This window comes from Curcuma longa, chromosome 8 (genome assembly GCF_044706935.1).
Source record: "Curcuma longa cultivar G26 ecotype Majalengka, Jawa Barat chromosome 8, ITB_CL_G26_1.1, whole genome shotgun sequence".
Lineage (NCBI taxonomy): Eukaryota > Viridiplantae > Streptophyta > Magnoliopsida > Zingiberales > Zingiberaceae > Curcuma > Curcuma longa.
In genome coordinates this window covers 8,865,997-8,885,401 of record NC_133868.1, presented here as the reverse complement: position 1 = coordinate 8,885,401, position 19,405 = coordinate 8,865,997, and the positions used below count along the sequence as shown (strand labels likewise).

Below are 19,405 nucleotides of genomic sequence, written 5' to 3'. Positions count from 1 at the left end.
TGGGATTCCACTGGCAGAGAAGTGAGGAAGGGCATGACTTTATAGGACGAATCGGGGGAAACGACGCGTTTCCTATATCCAGCTTAAGTAACTGCTGACGCATTTACTCATCGGAATCCATCACTCTAAATTAAATTAATTTAGAGATGATAAAATATAAAATATTTTATGATTATCAGATAATCATATAATTAAAATTATAGAATATAAAATATAATTTAATATTATTTAATTTAACTTATTTATTTGAAAGGAATAAAATATAATAAATTTAATATTTATTATGTTACCCTTAATTCAATTAAATTAATAATAATAATAAATTCATAATATATCAAAAAATAATATAATTTATTTATAATTTTTTAAAATTTAAAAGAAATTTAAATACTTTTTAATAAAATAATTTATTAAAATAATTATAAAATAATTCATTAAATTAATAAATATAATTCATTAATTTTATTTTTTTAAATTTAAAATAAATTTATATATATTTAAACAAATAATTCATTAAAATAATTATTTTAACAAAAAAAATTTATTACATTAATAAATATAATTTATTAATTTTATTTTAATAAAATAAATTTTTTTATAAAATAATTTATTAAATTAATAAACATCATTTATTAATTTTATTTTTTAAAATTTAACAAAAATTCATATATATTTTTTATAAAATAATTATTTTAATAAAATAATTCATTAAATTAATCAATATAATTCATTAATTTTATTTTAATAATTTAAAATGAATTTATATATATTTAAAAACATTATTCATTAATTTAATAAATATAACTCGTTAATTTTATTTAATAAATAATTCATTAAAATAATTATTATAATAAAATAATTTACTAAATTAATAAACATCATTTATTATTTTTATTATTTAAAATTTAATATAAGTTTATATATTTTTTATAAAATAATTTATTAAAATAATTATTTTAATAAAATAATTTATTAAATTAATAAATATAATTAGTTAATTTTATTTTTTAAAATTTAAATTAAATTTATATATATTAAAAAATAATTCATTAAAATAATTATTCTAATAAACTAAATCATTAAATTAATAAATATAATTCATTAATTTTATTTTTTTATTTAAATAAATTATTTTAAATTTATTTTTAAAATTAAAAATTATTAAATTAATTAATTTAGTTTCAATTAGATTTTACAATACATTTTAATTAATTAAGTTTTTAAATCGAAAGGTAATTTTGAAAAAAATTTGGTTAACTTCTGGAATGGTAGAAAACCTTATGCTGCTAAGGTAATCACATTTTCGGATCATAACCCATTTGCTGATGTGGCGATAATATTTTATTACTTGGGAATAGGTTATGACAAGGTTATGATTGATAACTAATGATAACCCCTAACCAAATGTCTCTTAATGGTCCTACATGATCGATTTTATGATCATCCATGAAAAAATAAATAAAAAAATTATAATTGACCACGACGATCATATCTTCCAAACATATTCATTTACTCATTATTATTTGTAATTGTGCATGTTTATTTCAATAGGATGTAATTATAAATAAAAATAAAATTAATATTACTATATTAAAATATTTATTTTTCAATTAAATTAAAATTAGTTTATAATATTGCTGTAGTAATTTTGTTTAAATGTGCCACATTATAATATTGTGCAAATTTGAATACAAGGATAAAAAAAAAAAACTCATTTGATTTTAAAATATAAAACAAATGAACAAGCACTTCAATTTCAAAAATTCTCTAAAATCGATCAAAATATCTTAAAAGTTGTAAAATAATCAAAATAAAATTTGAAAATAAAATATGCAAAAAGAACCATAAACATGTATTAGTAATTTTAAAAATATTTCATATATTTTAAAATCCCAAAATTAATAAACCTGAAACTTACATATTCCAAAACAATATTAAATCTATTTAAAACTGAAAATGCCAAGTTTGCACCTAATAAAATGACCCAAATGCCCCTCGCCCAACTGGTCCAATCATTGCGTTGATTAGCACTTTAATGGAATGGGTCCATTAGGCCTAATCATGATTAACCTACTTGATTTGGTAATACAAATAAGGAATCAAGTAATGTAAAAAAATTAAAAAAAAAAAAAAAATTGAAGGTCAGATTCATTCATCCTTAATAAAAGGGAAAAAATAAAAATTTTAAAAAAATAGAAAACATTTATTATTATTATTGATTCATCTATAATAAATGAAAAAATTGAATAATATTCAAGATTCAATATTAACGCAGAGGTAAAAATGGAAATAAATTTAAAACAATAATTAAAATTGACAGATCGGTATTTACTATCGAGTCTAATTTATAAAAAAGTCTACAGTAGTTTAATTATTTTTAAATTAATATAATTTTTAATATTACTTGGTCCGTTATTTTGTTCTTCACATTATCTACTTGGATTAAATTTCACTAAAATTTAGGGGCCGCATTGGAATTTCTTATTTTATTTTTTTTGAAGAAAAAAAAAACATCTAGCCGTTTGCGTGTGGGTGACGGCCTTTATCCACCAATCAATCAACGGGACAATCGACGGTTTTATACTCGAACATGCCGCTCAAGACCTGTGCGATTGCAAACCAACACGGAGAAGCAATAAAGGAAGAAGAACAATCTTCCAGAAATTGCAGCCTGGGGAATGAACCCTAGATTCCTGCAGAAAATGGGTGCGGTGATGGCATCAGCTTTGCTAAAGTCGATCTTTGTCGTCCTCCTCCTCGCCATCTCAGCTCCCAGTTCGTCGTCGATCCCTTTCGTCGTCTTCCACGGTATCATGGCTTTTTTCTCCTCTCGACTTCCTTTTTTTTATAAAAAAAAAGAAAAATCTTTGCGAGGTGTCGAGGGAACTTTAGGTACAATTTCCATGTTTCTTAGGAATCGGAGATCAGTGTGCTAGTAAAGGGGTTTCACAATTTCCTCAACTTCTGAGCAACTGGTCTCGCTCCAAGGGCTACTGCATGTACGTTGTAGTCAACTGTCTGGCTCACTCTTGCAGTTTAAATAATTCCAGTTTTCTTTGTTCTTACCTGCGTTTTTTTCTCCAATTTATCGATTTGGGTTCGTAGTGACAACAATAGAAATTTGATAAAATTAAATATCTCTAGAATGTTTTTTCTTAAGCAAGGCTTTTGAATGACCATGTATCCCAAAGGAATATTATTTTTCACAGTTCTCTTGTTGAACTGTTAAAAGTGTTGGTTGGTTCAGGCTGAAGAGGAAACGTTGCACATTTTTCTTTGAAACTAGCTTTATTTAAAGGTCCTGATGTATCATTTTATTTCCTGTTGTCTTATCTAGGGATGGTGAAATTTATTAGCTGCAGTTGTAACAGACAAGGAATAGTTTTTTGGATAATAGATGCTAACTCTAGTAGCAGAAGTATCAAAGCTTTGATTAATGATTAAAAAGGCTGCCGTTGGAAACAAAAGGAACTTGAGATATGCTTGTTGGCATTATGTAATGGAAGCCTGGCTATGTTTTCATGGAATAGACAATACTTTCCTGAAGATAGCAATCAAAATGTGCCATGAACATTTTAATTCTGTTCAAATATTTAGCATGTGGTAAATGATGTTTTATTTCCTTTTCCTTTATGAACAAAGATTATACTATTTTACTGAATACTCATTGGTTACTGATATCTTTCGTCTCCTTTGGAGGAATTTTATTAGAAATTGAATTTACATCTAATGTTTGAGGGAGGAGTTTGGATAGTTGGAATGTTCAACATACTTACAGTTGATTTTAATCTGTTTTATTCCATGCCATATCTCTAGATTGTGTTAACAGAGTTTAGTTAGCTAGTCCAACATGCAGATGCTAGAAGAAGAAAATGATATAGCAATTTTATCTTCGCATTGATATGAATCTTCCTGTTTCTGTAATCACTTTTTGTGACATTTTTCCTTGGTCCAAAGAGAAATTGGAGATGGATTTTGGGACTCTTGGTTGATGCCACTTGACAAACAGGTTGATATTCTTCTTTAAAAAATATGACACCAATTCCTAATGAAATTTGTTATTCATTCTAGTTCTGATCATCACAGTTTGTATGTAACAGGCAAAAATTGCTTGCGAGAAGGTGATTACTGTGTATGGATGACGTTCGTGAACATGCTTCTTACGAAAGACAAATTTAGTACTCAAACTGCTTAAACTATGTCCCTGTGTTTGCAGGTGAAAGAGTTGAGGGAACTTAGCAATGGATATAACATCGTGGGTCTTTCTCAGGTGATTTAGTGTTCTTATGTTGCTTTTATTGTATCAATCACCTGGCACTACATTTATCTTAAAATGTAATTGAATTATGAAAAACAATCATCTTTGGTATTGCAATGTTATGGTTTTGAGATCTGCATCATATATTTGTTTATCATCTATATATTTGTTCAGGCATTTTTTTTTATCAATTGTCGTGGTCATCACAATTAAATTTGTAGAGATATATGATTTTTTTCATTTCAAATAATACTTAAATCAATCACTTGCATTCATTATATGTTTAGGCATCCTTTAACAATTGTCTAGTTTATTGGCAAGTAAATTTTGCAGAGATAGATGATATGATTTTTGTCATTTCAAATCTTGTGTAGATTAAACCCCTATATATATGCTTTAATTTTAATTCTTGATGTAATGGATATTATAACTAAATTTTTATCTTTACAAATCTTCAACATATTTGACACTTTTTTGGCTCATTAATTGAAGGTTCTTTAGCTCTTGAAGGTAACAAATGGTTGCGGCATGCGCCCATCAAAACTTTTGGAACCTAGGAAAATAATAAAGCCCTTTTGAGGGATGAATTTGACTAGATCTTTCACAATGAATTTGTGAATTTTAAATTGCCCTCTCTCCGAAATTAGGTCGATTTTGACCTCACAATACCTAATTTCTCTTGGATTGTAATGTTCTTCATTTTGTTTATTTTCTAGCAACCTCACAATTCGACGTCTTTGCATTCTTTTCTCTGTTACACTACTTTTTTATGTTGTTATTTCCTAACTTTTAACACTGACCCATACAATATGATTAATCATACTATTGATGGGCACCATCCATGAGCACCAAGTGTCACAGGATTTAGTGTTTAGTTTAAAGGAAGTGAAAATAATAATAATAAAAAAAATTACACTTGGTGCTCACGGTGTATATATATCCTAAGTGATACATCTCGATACACAAGACTCCAACAATTTTTCTTTATTTATAAGGGGTATTTTCCGCAATAGACTATTTAATTGGAGTAAATTATTTAAGAGGTGAGGCATCCCCATATTCCCCTCTAGTATTGACTTTATCTTTATATTTCTTTCAATGCCTTTAGTTATATATAGCAAGGGGATATTATGTTAGTTTTATGAATTGAATTCTTTCTTAGAAATCTCCTCACCCTATCTTCTCTCTTTTCACTTCTCCTATCCTCTTTCTCCTATTCTTCCTCCCTTTTTCCTTGTCTTGTTGTGTCAGTAGATTTTTTTCTTTGGAAATTAGTATGACTATTGCAAAATCTTCCAGGAAAATATGGTATGGCCAATACACCAACAAGATAAGGAAATAGTCCCCATGTTGTTCAATCCCCAGTTAGATAGTCTAACCAAGTAAGCATCCGGAAGCACCCTGAGAATTTTAGGTGTAATTGTGTTTTATATTTTGGATTTCTTAACTTTCTTGTTTTTTCCTTGCTTGTCTTGCATCTGCCATTTGGAAATTAAGATATTTTGTTTGAAGGTGTTGAAAGCATTCTGTTGATTCCTTTCAGGGGAACTTGATCGGTCGAGCTGTGCTTGAGTTTTGTGACGATGGACCTCCAGTAAGATATCATACATTATAGTTTATTGTTCCTTTAATACCTGATTGGATGAACTGGAAATTATGGAAAGTAATGTTTATTGTACAGATTGGATATAAAATAGAAGTATCACCAGAATAAGATAACCCAAGTTATTGTAACAAAAGAATTTTTAGCTATGTGTTGAACTTGCACGCCTTAGGTTTCATTAGTTTTCACTATTTATTATTTCTTATGCTTTTCAGGATCCATTTGTCTTCAATTATTTTCTTTGCATTTAATGCATAAAGGCTCATGTAACAGGTTAAAAATTTTATCTCGCTTGCGGGGCCTCATGCCGGTGAAGCCTCTGTTCCCTTATGTGGTGTAAGTTTTTGGAAGTAGTCTGTTATGTTTATTTTATTGTTTGAATTTCGCAAACACTATCCATAAACAATTAATATTGGATCCATTCCTTGCCCCTGGTGAGATTGATTGTGGCATCCATCTTTTTGAAACTTTCCATTTGAGTCACGAATTTGCTTTGGTTATACTAGCTTTACATATATCTTCTCCTTCCATCTTCAGAATGATAAGCAGATTGGAATTATGGTTTCTTTTCCCGTACTGATTAAAGGATTAAACATAAGTTCATCAATGGTCATTGTCAAATGTTGTTACTATTTCATGCTTAAGGTTTCTGAAATTTTGTAATCATGACTTCTTTCAATATTGCTCCACCGCAGTCAGGAATCATATTCCCGTACTGATTAAAGGATTAAACATAAGTTCATCAATGGTCATTGTCAAATGTTGTTACTATTTCATGCTTAAGGTTTCTGAAATTTTGTATTCATGACTTCTACCGCAGTCAGGAATCATATGCCTCATTCTGAGTAACCTCATCAAATCACCTATATATTCTGACTATGTGCAGGTTTGTCTTCATGATTTATTACTGTTATAGTATGTAAGAAATGTACTTTGGATTGAAGTTTCCCTTCATATTTAAAGACACTTCCAATTTTCTTCTTTTATTTTGGAGATTGTGATTCGAGATTGTTTTATCAGGATCACCTGGCTCCCAGCGGCTATATCAAGATTCCAACTGTGAGTATCTTCTTTGTGGTCAATTACCTTCAGAGGTCCAATCAGTGTTGAGGTTTTTGAATCTGATATAATTGAGTAATATTGCATTGGATAGTTAAGCATCGGTAAGTAACAATAACACCTGAGAGCAACTGCCATTAACTTCTATGACATGTGTGGAGCTTCTGGAAGGGGTCATTATTCTTCTGGAGTTATTATATATAAGTTCACTGACAACCTTGCACATGTTATAGCGCCACCGAATTCATGGATAATCTACTTCAGATATTTCTGTACTAGTAGTCACGAGTTCATTTTTCTTGTTGTATTATCTTTCAAATTATTTATTGTCGTGATTTGATTATGTTTCCAGTTTTCATATCCTTATAAAACTTTTTTAGGACATTCCCAAGTACATGGAAAAATGCAAGTTTCTTCCAAAGCTTAACAATGAGAACCATACTGAAAGAAATTCTACATACAAGAAAAGATTCACTAGCTTACAAAATTTGGTCCTTATCAAGGTTAGTTCTGAAAGCTTCTGTCTGTTATCTTCATCTAATGCCAGTCTACATTTAGACAAATAAAAATTTCTGAATGACTAGCTTTATGTTGGATAGTATTTAGTACAGATGAATTTAGTTCTTTACATTTTGACACTGGTATTCGTCTGGAATTACATCTCCTCGTGCAAGGTGAGAATATCTTACATTTTTTATTCCTTGTTGAACAGTTTGAGAATGACACAGTTTTGGTTCCTCGAGAGACATCTTGGTTTGGATATTACCCAGATGGCACCTTCGATACAATTTTGCCTCCCCAACAGGTTATATATTTGCTTTAAAGTTTCTGGACATCACTTATATTGTTTGCAAAAAATGGAAGAGATCTATAGTTGCAAATCTTCTATGAGCTGCTACAGCTGACTTCATTGGTTTTCACTTCTGTGATAACTTTGGTAACTTAGTTTATCCAAGAATAATGATTGATTTACAAGGCAAAAATAAAAATTTTCTTGTGCAACAGAATCCTATATAGTGATCCACTGCAACGTATTGCCATTCTGACAGTTTTCTAAATTCTAACAAAAGCTGTTTTTTTTTGTAATTATACTACAGACATACTCTAGATTGAGACACTTGATTACTTCCCAGATAATAATTTGACAAACTCATAAAATAATGCAAATCATGCCTGATATGATTTCAAAGCAATCCATAGGCGCAAAATGGATCACAACTTGCACCACTGATAATTCAATGAACACTTAGACAGCATATTCAGCAAAAAATCAGGCTTGCTTCTTAATTAAAGTCGATGTTTTCCCCATTTTCTGGATAAATATTCTGCTTATTTTTAAGTTCCATGTTTGAATGAACTCAGATGGTATTTAATAGATATGCTGAATACCATGATTGCTATATAGGCATATACTTTGCTGCTTTTTATTATTTACTTGCAGTGGTTTATAAACCTTAGCTCATTTTAAGTTGGAATAGATTGTAATGGATCTTGATTCGCCATAACTAAGATTTTGTTTATGATTAATAGTTTTGACTATATTATCTAAAATAGTCAAGAACTTGTGGTCTTAGGCGCATAGTCTGTTGAAATGTAATAGATTTGATGCTCTAGCCTATAAATTTCCAGTGAAGTTGGGTAAATGCAAACATTCTTCATCATTGAAAATCTAGATATAGATCATTGTAAATAATTCTTCTATGAATGCAAATATATATAAAAACAGATGTTCTTTGTCTACAGTCTTTTTCCATATCATATGCATACTTATTCTGAGAAACTGTAACTTCTAGACCGCTCTCTATACCGAAGACTGGATCGGCTTGAAAACTTTGGATGATGCTGGACGAGTGAAGTATATCAGTGTGAGGGGAAATCATCTTAAAATCTCTCATAGTGACATGAAGAAACATATTGTACCATACCTGGAGGAGCAACCAGAGGAGCCTATCCACCAATCTCTACTATGATTATAGTTCTCTTCGCACAGACAAGCAGTATGTTGGAGCAAATTATTTGTAAAGTTATTTCTAAATAATTTGCAACTCTAATTTGAGTTGCAATGAACTTTTTTAAGTTTCTAGCTTTGGAACAAGTTGGAACATAAGTTTGTGATCCTGAAAATATTAAATATCTTGAATGTATATGCTAATTTGACAATCAACTTGTGCCTTGAAAGCTACCACTGTGCTAGTGTAAAATAGTTAAGTTGATTTGCAAATTAGTTTGCAATCAAAATTTGAGAGATTATGATTTTTTTTTTTAGATTCAAGTGATTTTCAAAATATTATTTTTGAAAAAAATTTAGGGTGTATTGTAAATTAGCTTGCGACTAAAATTTAAAAAATTGTAAACTTTTTTAATTCTTAGTTTTAGTATGAGTTGTAATAAGTTTGTGACTTGAAGTATAATAAAAATTTTGTATTTGTGGGTCACAATTGATTTTGTTTTTTAAATTAGGTCGTGTATAAAAGATAAAATGTCAAATTTAAAATTCTTTAACAAATCTTATAAAAATTGAAAATCACTTTGGCTCTAGAATTCTTCATAATATATAAGATCATACCTTTGATTCAGTAAGTTTTAGAAAATGACTTCACTTGTCCATACTTTTTTAAAAGTATCATTTTTATTTATTTATAATAATTTAAAGTAAAAAATTATTCTAATTCTTCATATAAATCTAAAACCCACTATTAAAAAATATTATCAATTTAATTAAAGAAATAATTGTAATTTATAATTTAAATTTCCAAATTAAGAGAAGGGTAATTGAAATGAAACTACTCATTCTTATCAATCTAAGATAAAAATCTTTTACTAGTAGTTAATAGTTTGTAAAATAAACATTCACACTAATTTATTAAAATTAAGATAAAAAATAAAATAGAAAATTATATAATTTTATTTTTTTTAATAATTCACATATATAGCTTTACGTGTCTTTCATTTCATTTTTTATCATCTTTTCTGTTGTAAACAGGTGAAATTTATCATTTCAATGATCCTAACCACTTTAACAGTCTATACGATTGATCCTATAATTATTTATAAAAAAAATGAATTAAAAAATTATATTTGAATGAATATTTTTTACCGTCACACCGCATTTTAAAGAACTGTATGAATATTTTAATGGATTAATCATCGATAATGAATATTTTTTAGGCAAATATATGAATAATTTTAATGGATGAAGTGGTGAAATATCATTTTGATAATAATCAAAAGTGAGGCACTTGTTTGAAATTATTAGGCTAAACGTTTGCTCCGAACGAAGCATCATGTGGATCATTCGTACGCCGCGTCCGTCTTCATCCTTGTGAACCATCCTCATCCTTCTCTCGCCGCCGCCGCCGCCTTCCCAACTGGCCGATCGAATCTCTCTTTCTGGCCCGATCGCCGTTGGTCTTTTCTGGTAGATCTCGGCGAGGATGCTAGTGAGATTGGGTAGGGCAGCATCCCAACTGCCCGCCGTGGCATTGACGCGCAGGGTAGGGGCTGCGCGAGATGCTTTCCTCTTCGCTCAGAGCTACTCCAAGGTTGCTGCTACAACCTCCGCCGCAGCTGTGGCCGTTCCATCGGTTCCACCACCCGCTTCTTCAACTTCAAAGAGCTCCTCGAAGAAACCGGAGGTGACGAAGCGAGGACAATATCTTGATCTCTTCTTTTCTCCTAGTTGCTTGTTTGTTTTCGGAGCTACTAAAGTAGGAGAAATTTAGGGTGTGGAACACCCATTCACCAGGCGGCAAGCAGATCTTGATAGCGTCCTTTTACCCTAAAAGGAACACTTTTGAGTAGTTTGTGCTCTCTGTGCTGAAGATATTGTTGAGATATGGGCGTTTGGAATAGCAATGTATGCTCAGTTTGTCCCCTTTTTCAATCTTAACATCTATCCTGGGCTTTAAGTACGGAGTTGTGCATCTAACTTAGGTTGTTAATCATTTTAGCTAGCAATGGAATTCCATAAGTGTCGATGCGTATAGTAACAACTGATTTTTTTTCTTTATATAGAATATGTATGGACTAATTTACTCATCTTTTCACGGTACACAGAAGAGGACTAGTTGAATTTTTTTCTTGTAGTATTGCAACATCTTTGTACGCTGTTCATCATAATCACTGGAGACATGCCGGCTTTAGTTATCAACACAATTTCATCGACCTGCTTCTCTTGGCTGATAATTTAGGCTATATCACAAGGAAGTTATCCTGGCAGAACACTACCTCTATACTAGTTTTCCCAATTCGACATTAATGTAAATATTGAGACTCTCCTTACTGTATCAATTTTTATCTCAAGTTCTCTTTTGAATCATGGATTAGGACTGGAGATTTTCAGTTGGTGTTTTTCAGCCTGCATAGATGTAGCAAATAATTGGCAACGACCTCAGAGTTGAGCTTCTGTACTCGAGTGTCTTGTTTTAAGTACACTGAAACTCTCAACATAATTTGACAGGTTAGGTTAAGTGCTATGTTTTGGTCTAAACCCTGTTCTTTGGCTTTGCCACCCAACTCTCCTCTCAGAATAGAAGAGCCTCAGTTTGAGGGGATCAAGCGTATACTGCTGAAGTTGTTGTTGTTCTATAGTAAACAAAGCAAAGCAATTAGAGGGGCTAATGCTGTTTATCATCGCATCACTTCCCAGGTCAACAAGCCTGCTATATATGATGGTATGCCTCTCTAAATTTTTAATATTGCTTTGCATTCTGTCTTCAATTTTCCATACTGTTCTTTTATTTTTATGGCTTTATTACTTTGCTGAAGGAACAGGAAGGGAGAGGAAATATCCGCATGATTTTTTATCCCCTCCCATGTTCCCTGTTACTCATCCACCCTAGTAATGAGTCATTAGTTTAACTTATTTGGAATTCTGTATTCTGAAGTTTTGACTCCTTTACCAATGGAAGGGATGACAATGTAACCCATTTGGTTCTAATCTTAACTTGTGGTTAGGCAAACGAATAAACTATTTTGAGTATGAATGTGTCCATTTTGAACGCGCAGTTTAAGATACACATATCATTGCGTTAATGAACTTGCAATCATGATTTCTTTAACTTTACTATTTTAAACAGTGTCGAGTCGTTTAAATGGTGAGGAATTATATCTTCTTATGTATTCATGGTGTATTCCTTAGTCTAAAAAGAAAATTATATGACTGGTACAATCATCATACTTTAAAATACTATTGTCATGAGCAATTAGGTATAAACAATAGATGATAAAATAAGAGAGGTTGGCATGGCATGGACATATTGAAAGACGATCAACTAGAGTGAAAGATGTAAGAGTTAGTAGAAGATTAAAGAAAACACGAGGTAAATGTAATAAAAAAGATTAATTGATATTTGTCAATGGGCAGATAAGATCCATGTAGCCATTCTCAAATAGGTGGGACAAACATGGCTTAATGGTAATATGATGATAATTATGTTAAAAATCAGCCTATGTGGTTGCTTACATTTCATATATTTGATCAACTTTAGATTTGTTTATCTAGGCCAGGTTTTGTTTAGCTGTTATGCTTGACTTGCTATTTTTGGGAATAAACTAGATATTATTCCCTAATAACACATCAGTCAAAGATACAAAAACATATAAGTCAACATTTAAGTCATTATTATCACCAGTGGTGCAGATATTAATTACTGTTCAAATATAATTATCATCACATATTATATTACAAATTGGAAAAAAGAACTTCAGAATTTGAAAGGGAATGCTAATGCACAAAAATGTCCTGAAACTTGAATTTTATGAAATTTTAAAAACGTACAAATTTCTTATGAAAAATATGAATAACTATAGAAAGTAGACACTTCCTAGTCATGTTTTCAATTTTTTTTCTGAATGTAGAATAGCCACAGAAAATTCAAAATCAATTGCCTTGTATAAATTCAGAAACTAAATAATTCACAATATATCACCAAATATTGCTATTGAAACCATTGTTATGAGTTCTATGATGCAACAATTAAAATCACCCAAACATTAGTGTAACAGGCTTTCTAATATTTTCGTTGACACTTGTGTTGTGTGATTATCAAATTAAGTGGTTCTTCTTGTAACTATCGAATCTATTCTAAAATTAGATTTTAGAAACTTATTTGATGTATCCATACACTGAACATTAGTCTGAAAGTCCACACTGACTGACAATCTAACACGCAACCCTCATCCTTTTTCATCTGGACTTGAGATCGGCATCGGCGGGTTTAGATTTTAGAAACTTGTAATATTTGTTTAATTGTGATGATTTAATAGATTTGATATTACGATGTATAACTTTGGATTGATTCATACAGTTGACGCTAAATAGTTGAGACTTGATGAGGATGAAAATGATGATGTTATACCTTATCCTGAAGTCAAATTACCTGAGAGTAAATATCATCCAAATCCACATAACTCTAATAACCAACTATTCAATTACTTTTAATGAATTTCCATCCTTGTATTTTTGTTTTGATACTTGACCTCATAGTTTTTCTTATATCAATATTTCTTAGATCAATAGGTAAATTTCAATTTCTCACAATTAGAAATTCTAGCCCCTAAGACAATGTTTGAAACTATCTTTTTTTTTGTTGACCTGATAGATGGTTTATCTTGATACATGCAGTATTTAACCTGGAGAAGACCTTTAAAACTACCTTTTCATTGCTTGTACTTCACATGTGGCTCTTCTTGCGTCGTTCGAAGGAAGAGGGAAAAGAGGGAGCTGATTTTGGGCAATACTTGTATGAGATTTACAATCATGACGTGGAGTTGAGAGTGTCCAAGGCTGGGGTTAGTATTTTCTTCCGAGATCACCTGGGATATATTTGTGTGAACTTTACATCTTTTAGACATGTTATTTTCACATTGGAATTTCAAACTAAATCTAAGTTTATGTTGCTGATTGTTGTACGATGTCTTGAAAATGACAAATTCTTATAATAAAATTCCAACAAGAATAATGTAAGTTTAAAAGAATTTCAACACCCTTTTATCTGGACTTAAATAAAATACTTCAATTAAAAGCCAATTGGTAATAAGGAAATGACCCGACTATCCCATGGTTCCTTCCCTGGACTTATTTCTGCATCTACACTAGCTGTGCCTTTTTTCTCTTAAAAAATTCCAACTCATTTGCACATGATATTACTGGTCAAAACAGTTACCATTCTATTATCAAGCTGTAATTTTTTCAACAATATGTTGTTTAAGTGCTTAATTCCAACTCTATGCCATTGCAATTATGCTACTGGATACTTCTTAGAACTGTTCCCTGTAGCTTATTTCATATTTTTGCCTTATTGCAGGTTAACTTGTTGTTGACAAGGTGGATGAAGGATTTAGAGAAGATATTCTATGGCAATATTGTTGCATATGATGCTGCTTTGGCTCGAGATGCTAAACATGATGATCTGGCAAAAGTAATATGGAGGTACATGTTTATCCATGACGTTTCTAAATCTTCACATTGTGAAGGCAGTTACCTATAGAAGCATGCCTAATTTAGTTGGTGCTTTGCTAGAATAGGCCTTTGTAATTGCATCCTAACATAGATGTATGAACTACACTTAGTGGTGGATCTAGTGGCATATGATTGATGAGGTGCATAGATAAATGTCATGCTTTACAAGCTATAATAGCTAATACTTTGAACTTGGTACTTTATATATTATGCATGAACATATTGAAATTACGACTATGAAGGAGATTAGAGGGATTTGAAGGAGATTGGAGAGATTCTCAATAAAGTGAATAAGTTTAATGTTACTGCATTTAAAAAAAAAAAAAAAAACTTAAATGCTATTTCAGCACGTGTATTATCAGAACAAATAAGTAAAGCAGTTTGGTATGAAGCTAAGATGTCATCCCTGTTTCAGGAACATCTTCTCGGAGGATGGATCAGAGATGATCACTGATGATGATGCAATTGCTGCTGTCCAGGCATGCCTATCTTAGAAACACTTGATCATTGTATGCGATTAATATGATTTAGGGCATGGGCACCAGTCTGCTTCGCATACTGTATTGTGCGAGCTTTCGGTCGCACTTAATTTTCCTACTCGATCGAACTTTGATATGTTTTCCTTGAAATAATTTTAGGCCATGGCTAGATACGTTCGCAGGGAGTCTACATGTCTTTCCATGACAGGTATGGGTTTCTTTTGTCACCCACCATACATTATTAGGTAACAGTCAATTCCTAATCTCATACTCAACAGACAAAGAAGCTATTTTCTCTGGTAACTTCACCTTCTCTTCATTAGAGAGCAAGCATTAAGAAGACTGCAGAGAGGTAAAGAGCTCCTCATTATAGACCAAAAATTCTTGTTTTTTCAGTTAAAGTTGTGATTTTTCATTGAGATCAGGAGGAGAGGTTGTGGTTTTACTGCAAAGTCTGTTCTTGGATAACAAATTAATAAGGAAGGCAGGATCTCTGGATTGGATAAATTTGAAGGTCAACTTTGAGGAGGAAATACTCCCGTACATTTTTTTCCACTTAAATATCAATTGTCTCTGTTTCAGTTAAAATTTTGGTTATTTATGTTTTCTCTTGTATGTCATTTACCTGGCTAGCTCTGTTCTGTTTTATCCTGGAAGGTTCTAATTACTTTGCTGGAAAAAAATTTATGGATGAAAAATGTGTGAATAAAAAACATGGCTATAAATTTCGTCCGGTGTTTACTTCGATAGAAACATTTGAAGATGGAACTTGGATGATGAGAGGTCCAGTACAAAGTTTTAAAGTCCTTTCACAAAAAACCTTGATTCCTTGACAATAAACGAAAGATAAATATTTGTTTGCTTTAATTGGTTTTTGTCTTTTTTTCCTATTAATTTGTTTCACCAAGCAGTTTAGTAAAATAAATTATTAACATTATTTGTTTTAAATTTTTCAATGAAAGTCAAATGGATGCTTCTTTAATAATTTTATTTCAAAAATACCTCTTGATTCAATGTTATTATAGCAGCTATAACTTTTATACGATATAGCTGTTATAGCATATAGAAATTATCGTAGTTGTGATAATGTATTTTAGGTGAGTTTAGGATTTATATCATATAAAAGCTATTTAGTAGTTATTATAACGTGTTTATGTGTTTATGGTTTTAGAGTTAGGATTTAGAATTTATATCATATAGAAACTATCTTGTAGTTGTTATATAATGTATAGAAGATATTGAGTAGTTGTTACAATGTATAGAAGTTAATAAATAATTATTACAACGTGTTTATGATGAGTTTAGAGTTTATATCGTGTATAAACTATTCAGTAGTTGTTAAGCTATTTAATTATTATAATTTTAAATTTTAAACTCATTCTATAGCCGATACCGAGTAGTTTTTACATATTGTAGTAGTTATACGATGACTTTTACATTATATCAATTTTAAATTTTAAATTCATTCTAAATAGGTTATAGTTGCTATTGGTAGCTACTATAATAACGCTGCATTAAAGAATATTTTCAAGATCATTGATAGGGTATCTATTTGATTTTTTTTTGAAAAAGAAATATTCATTTGATATTTCTCTTGATTTGGGATCTTAATTTGGGACGTCTTGATTTTTGTCCAAATATTTATCGATATAACTAAATGAATATTTACCTTTTAAGAAAATAAAGTATTTTATTCAATGAAATTGTTATATTTGATTGTCAAATTATTTTGTAGACTAACTTCAAAAAAAAAAAACGGCGAATACATATTCGATTGGTTGGATTTTTATCTCTTCAAAGAAATATTTTATCAATAAGCATTTTCCCCCCTTCTTCCATTTGTTTAAACAAGTCATCAACGGTCGAATCGAAAAGGAAAATTAAGAAACTTATTTCAACAAAAATACGGCAAAATAAACCAAAGCATTTCGTTTACTTTGATTAAATGTGTTCGTAGAGGAAGAACTAGTTCTGCTTCCTGTTACTGCGCGGCTTGGTGGATCTCTTGAGCGATTCGATCCTCTGAAGCCTGATCTGCTCTCTGAATCTGGCTATGAATTCATCCGCCTTCTTGTCTACCTCGTTCTCTTCCGCTCCTGATCCAGAGTTTGATGCCTCTTCGTCGCCAGGCGCCCCTGCAACTTCGTCTTCTACCTGCTCGTTGCTTGCTCTTGCTGCCCCTTCCATGGCGGTGCTCTGCGATTGCATAGGCCTAAATGTTCTCACTGACCTCCCGATCGAAGGAACCTCCGGGGAGTTACTTGGTTTGAGTGAGGTAAGATCGGCGACTGTGTCGTTGACGCTGCCCCAATCCTTCCGCCTCAAGTCCTTCGATTCGCCCTCGGAAGTTTTCGCTGTGCCCTTTCTCTTTAGGGTCGATGGAGGCGGCGGCGCTGGTGGGGAACTGGCTTTGTTGTTGTAGATGCTCTTTGGCTTCGTTGCCTCCGATGAGAGAGACGGTGAGGGAGAAAGTCTCTTTGGGGAAGGCGAAGTGGAGGATGGATGATGTGGTGGAAGGGTAGTAGTAGATTTGCTGCCGGCCACCTGTTCGACCTTATTCGCGGTCGATCGCGATCGCGATCTCCAGGGGATTGGAGAGGGAAGGACGATGGACTCCGTTCTTGGCTCCGATAACTGGGCTTTAGGTTCCTGGCTGCTTTGTTTTATGTTCCGGACGGGCAACAACAGATGCTTAGTGGCGATGCTGGCTTCTTTGGCAACCAGAGTTTCTGGTTCATTTCTGTAGATCTGAGAGCTCCAAGTTCGCATCTTGCTGTCAATGATATCGCTATCACCTTCTTCGTCGAAGACTGGCGAAACATGAAGCATCTGTGAAACAAAAGATCGAGGGCTCTCATCTTTCGGCTGTGAATCCTTCTCCATCTCTGGATCTGCGTTGCGTTGGCTGAAAATGCCATAGGACACAGCGATCCCTACGAAGAGGAGGTGAAGAAGCTCCCAGACTCTGCTGAAGATGGATTCTCCAATGAATTCGGGCGCCTGGGAGGGGAACTCAGGGAGGATAGCTATTAAAACAATGAAGAAGATGAGCTTGTAGAGGATACTTGACAAGGATATGGATGAGTCTTTTTGAGCTTTTGGCGATGTTTTCAGCTTGGGAGATGGAAGCTTGGAAGGGTGAAGAATTGAGCTAGTCTCAGGCTCAGCCATACTATTTGGTGGATGAAGACGTGCTTCTTCTACTTTTGCTCTCTCTATTCTTTGAGATGGAGAGGGAAGTTAGAAAGCGAAGGCAAGGGAGGAGAAGGAGGGAGGAGGGGAATACTAAAAGAACAAGGAAGAATGTATTGGAAGATAGGATCATACAAAAGCTGAAGCTTGGTGGAAGGGTGATGAGGCTTCTCTTTTTTTGAAAGCATCAGCTCCTTCTCACCATTGATGGAAAAGTACTGTAATGTCCTTAGCTGTTGTCAAATTCCCACTGCTATCAATTATTTCTTTTTGTTTCTTAACATGTATTTGTTTCCCTGCTGCAGCTCAGTTAGATGAACTGAAATGCACTTGTTTCTCATGTTAGACACACCGAGCGATGGAAGTAAAAGATCCAAGTGCAGTGATTTGGAGTTTTGAACTGATCTTCATGGCGCAATGGTATAATCTCATGTTACCACTGGAAATTACTAATGATCTTTGGTTTAAGATGCTTACCAGTACCTTGATGCTTGTCTGCTAGAATTCACTTAGTTATATATCTACCACTTGTTTCTCAATCATAGAAAAAAAATATACAGTGAATAACAAAGTTTTGGTAGAGTATATCAACTTGGACAATCAAACACTAATTGCATAAGCTAATAAAGCATGGCGAATTGTCTGGAATAAGTGGTCCATGATGAAATAGTTCATTCAATGTGGAATTGCTTTGCATAATTAGGAAATGTTTGGTCAAGGTAAACGATCAAGTAAAGTTAATCTTGGGAATTTGAAAAGCAGCCTGTGCACATGAATACCTGTAGATGAAGGTTTATTATTGCAAACGGTAGATATACAATGGCAATGAAAATAGGAATATGCTGTGGTTGTGCTTCTTCCTTTATGTTGGAATATATGTTAGATGCTGTTGAAATCTTACGCTGTCTTAGTAAATGGAGTTCGAACTTATGCTCCCCTTTTGCATCTGGAATATCTTTCTCCCATTATTTCGCTTTTCCCACCATAACTTTTTGTTTGGTAATTCTTTCTTTCACTGGCTTCATCAAAACCTTCTTCTAAACTTGTTCTTGAAGTTAAAATTGTTCATGTTGGAATCAAATGCTTCACTCTGATGTTGACTTTTCCCTTGTTTTTTTCCCTTTTGAATTTCCCAGTGGTGAGTAGAATTAGACAGTTGGAATAATATGATTAATTGTTTGATAAAAGATAGATAGACAATGGAATAACTTTTAGGATGAAAGTTGAAACCACCACATGGTAGGTCAAAGATTAGATGCTATTGCAGTTACTAACTCAAGTGGATGGTAACATTGTTTAACTAGGTCATCGACGCCAAGATATCTGATGATTTGTGTGTCAGACAATTAAGA

General features: G+C 32.2%; 3 protein-coding genes across 3 annotated transcripts; 2 read left to right on the top strand and 1 right to left on the bottom strand.

The window, feature by feature from the left end:
- Positions 1 to 2,607: 2,607 nt before the first annotated feature.
- LOC141832997 (uncharacterized) lies at positions 2,608 to 9,084 on the top strand. Its single transcript, XM_074720371.1, has 12 exons — positions 2,608 to 2,808; positions 2,915 to 2,999; positions 3,958 to 4,009; positions 4,101 to 4,121; positions 4,217 to 4,270; positions 5,802 to 5,852; positions 6,135 to 6,197; positions 6,682 to 6,747; positions 6,882 to 6,920; positions 7,301 to 7,423; positions 7,633 to 7,725; positions 8,714 to 9,084. Exons 1-12 carry the CDS (start codon positions 2,679 to 2,681, stop codon positions 8,888 to 8,890), a joined length of 954 nt encoding a protein of 317 aa, XP_074576472.1. The 5' UTR covers positions 2,608 to 2,678; the 3' UTR covers positions 8,891 to 9,084.
- A 1,147-nt stretch (positions 9,085 to 10,231) lies between these two features.
- Positions 10,232 to 15,368, top strand: LOC141833425 (uncharacterized). Its single transcript, XM_074720860.1, has 8 exons — positions 10,232 to 10,555; positions 11,380 to 11,593; positions 13,546 to 13,712; positions 14,228 to 14,352; positions 14,798 to 14,861; positions 15,021 to 15,069; positions 15,140 to 15,213; positions 15,287 to 15,368. Exons 1-7 carry the CDS (start codon positions 10,355 to 10,357, stop codon positions 15,196 to 15,198), a joined length of 879 nt encoding a protein of 292 aa, XP_074576961.1. The 5' UTR covers positions 10,232 to 10,354; the 3' UTR covers positions 15,199 to 15,213; positions 15,287 to 15,368.
- Positions 15,369 to 16,657: 1,289 nt separating this feature from the next.
- LOC141833779 (uncharacterized) lies at positions 16,658 to 18,177 on the bottom strand. Its single transcript, XM_074721274.1, has one exon. The coding sequence runs from the start codon at positions 18,030 to 18,032 to the stop codon at positions 16,827 to 16,829; it is 1,206 nt and encodes a 401-aa protein (XP_074577375.1). The 5' UTR covers positions 18,033 to 18,177; the 3' UTR covers positions 16,658 to 16,826.
- Positions 18,178 to 19,405: the final 1,228 nt, after the last annotated feature.

Excerpts from the sequence above, each read along its gene's own strand:
- LOC141832997 (XM_074720371.1), top strand. The coding sequence starts at position 2,679 with ATGAACCCTAGATTCCTGCAGAAAATGGGTGCGGTGATGGCATCAGCT. Across the intron at positions 4,010-4,100 it reads TGATGCCACTTGACAAACAG|GCAAAAATTGCTTGCGAGAA; the intron begins GTTGATATTCTT and ends TGTATGTAACAG. Across the intron at positions 7,424-7,632 it reads AAAATTTGGTCCTTATCAAG|TTTGAGAATGACACAGTTTT; the intron begins GTTAGTTCTGAA and ends CTTGTTGAACAG.
- LOC141833425 (XM_074720860.1), top strand. The coding sequence starts at position 10,355 with ATGCTAGTGAGATTGGGTAGGGCAGCATCCCAACTGCCCGCCGTGGCA. Across the intron at positions 11,594-13,545 it reads CAAGCCTGCTATATATGATG|TATTTAACCTGGAGAAGACC; the intron begins GTATGCCTCTCT and ends TGATACATGCAG. Across the intron at positions 13,713-14,227 it reads TGAGAGTGTCCAAGGCTGGG|GTTAACTTGTTGTTGACAAG; the intron begins GTTAGTATTTTC and ends GCCTTATTGCAG.
- LOC141833779 (XM_074721274.1), bottom strand. The coding sequence starts at position 18,032 with ATGGCTGAGCCTGAGACTAGCTCAATTCTTCACCCTTCCAAGCTTCCA.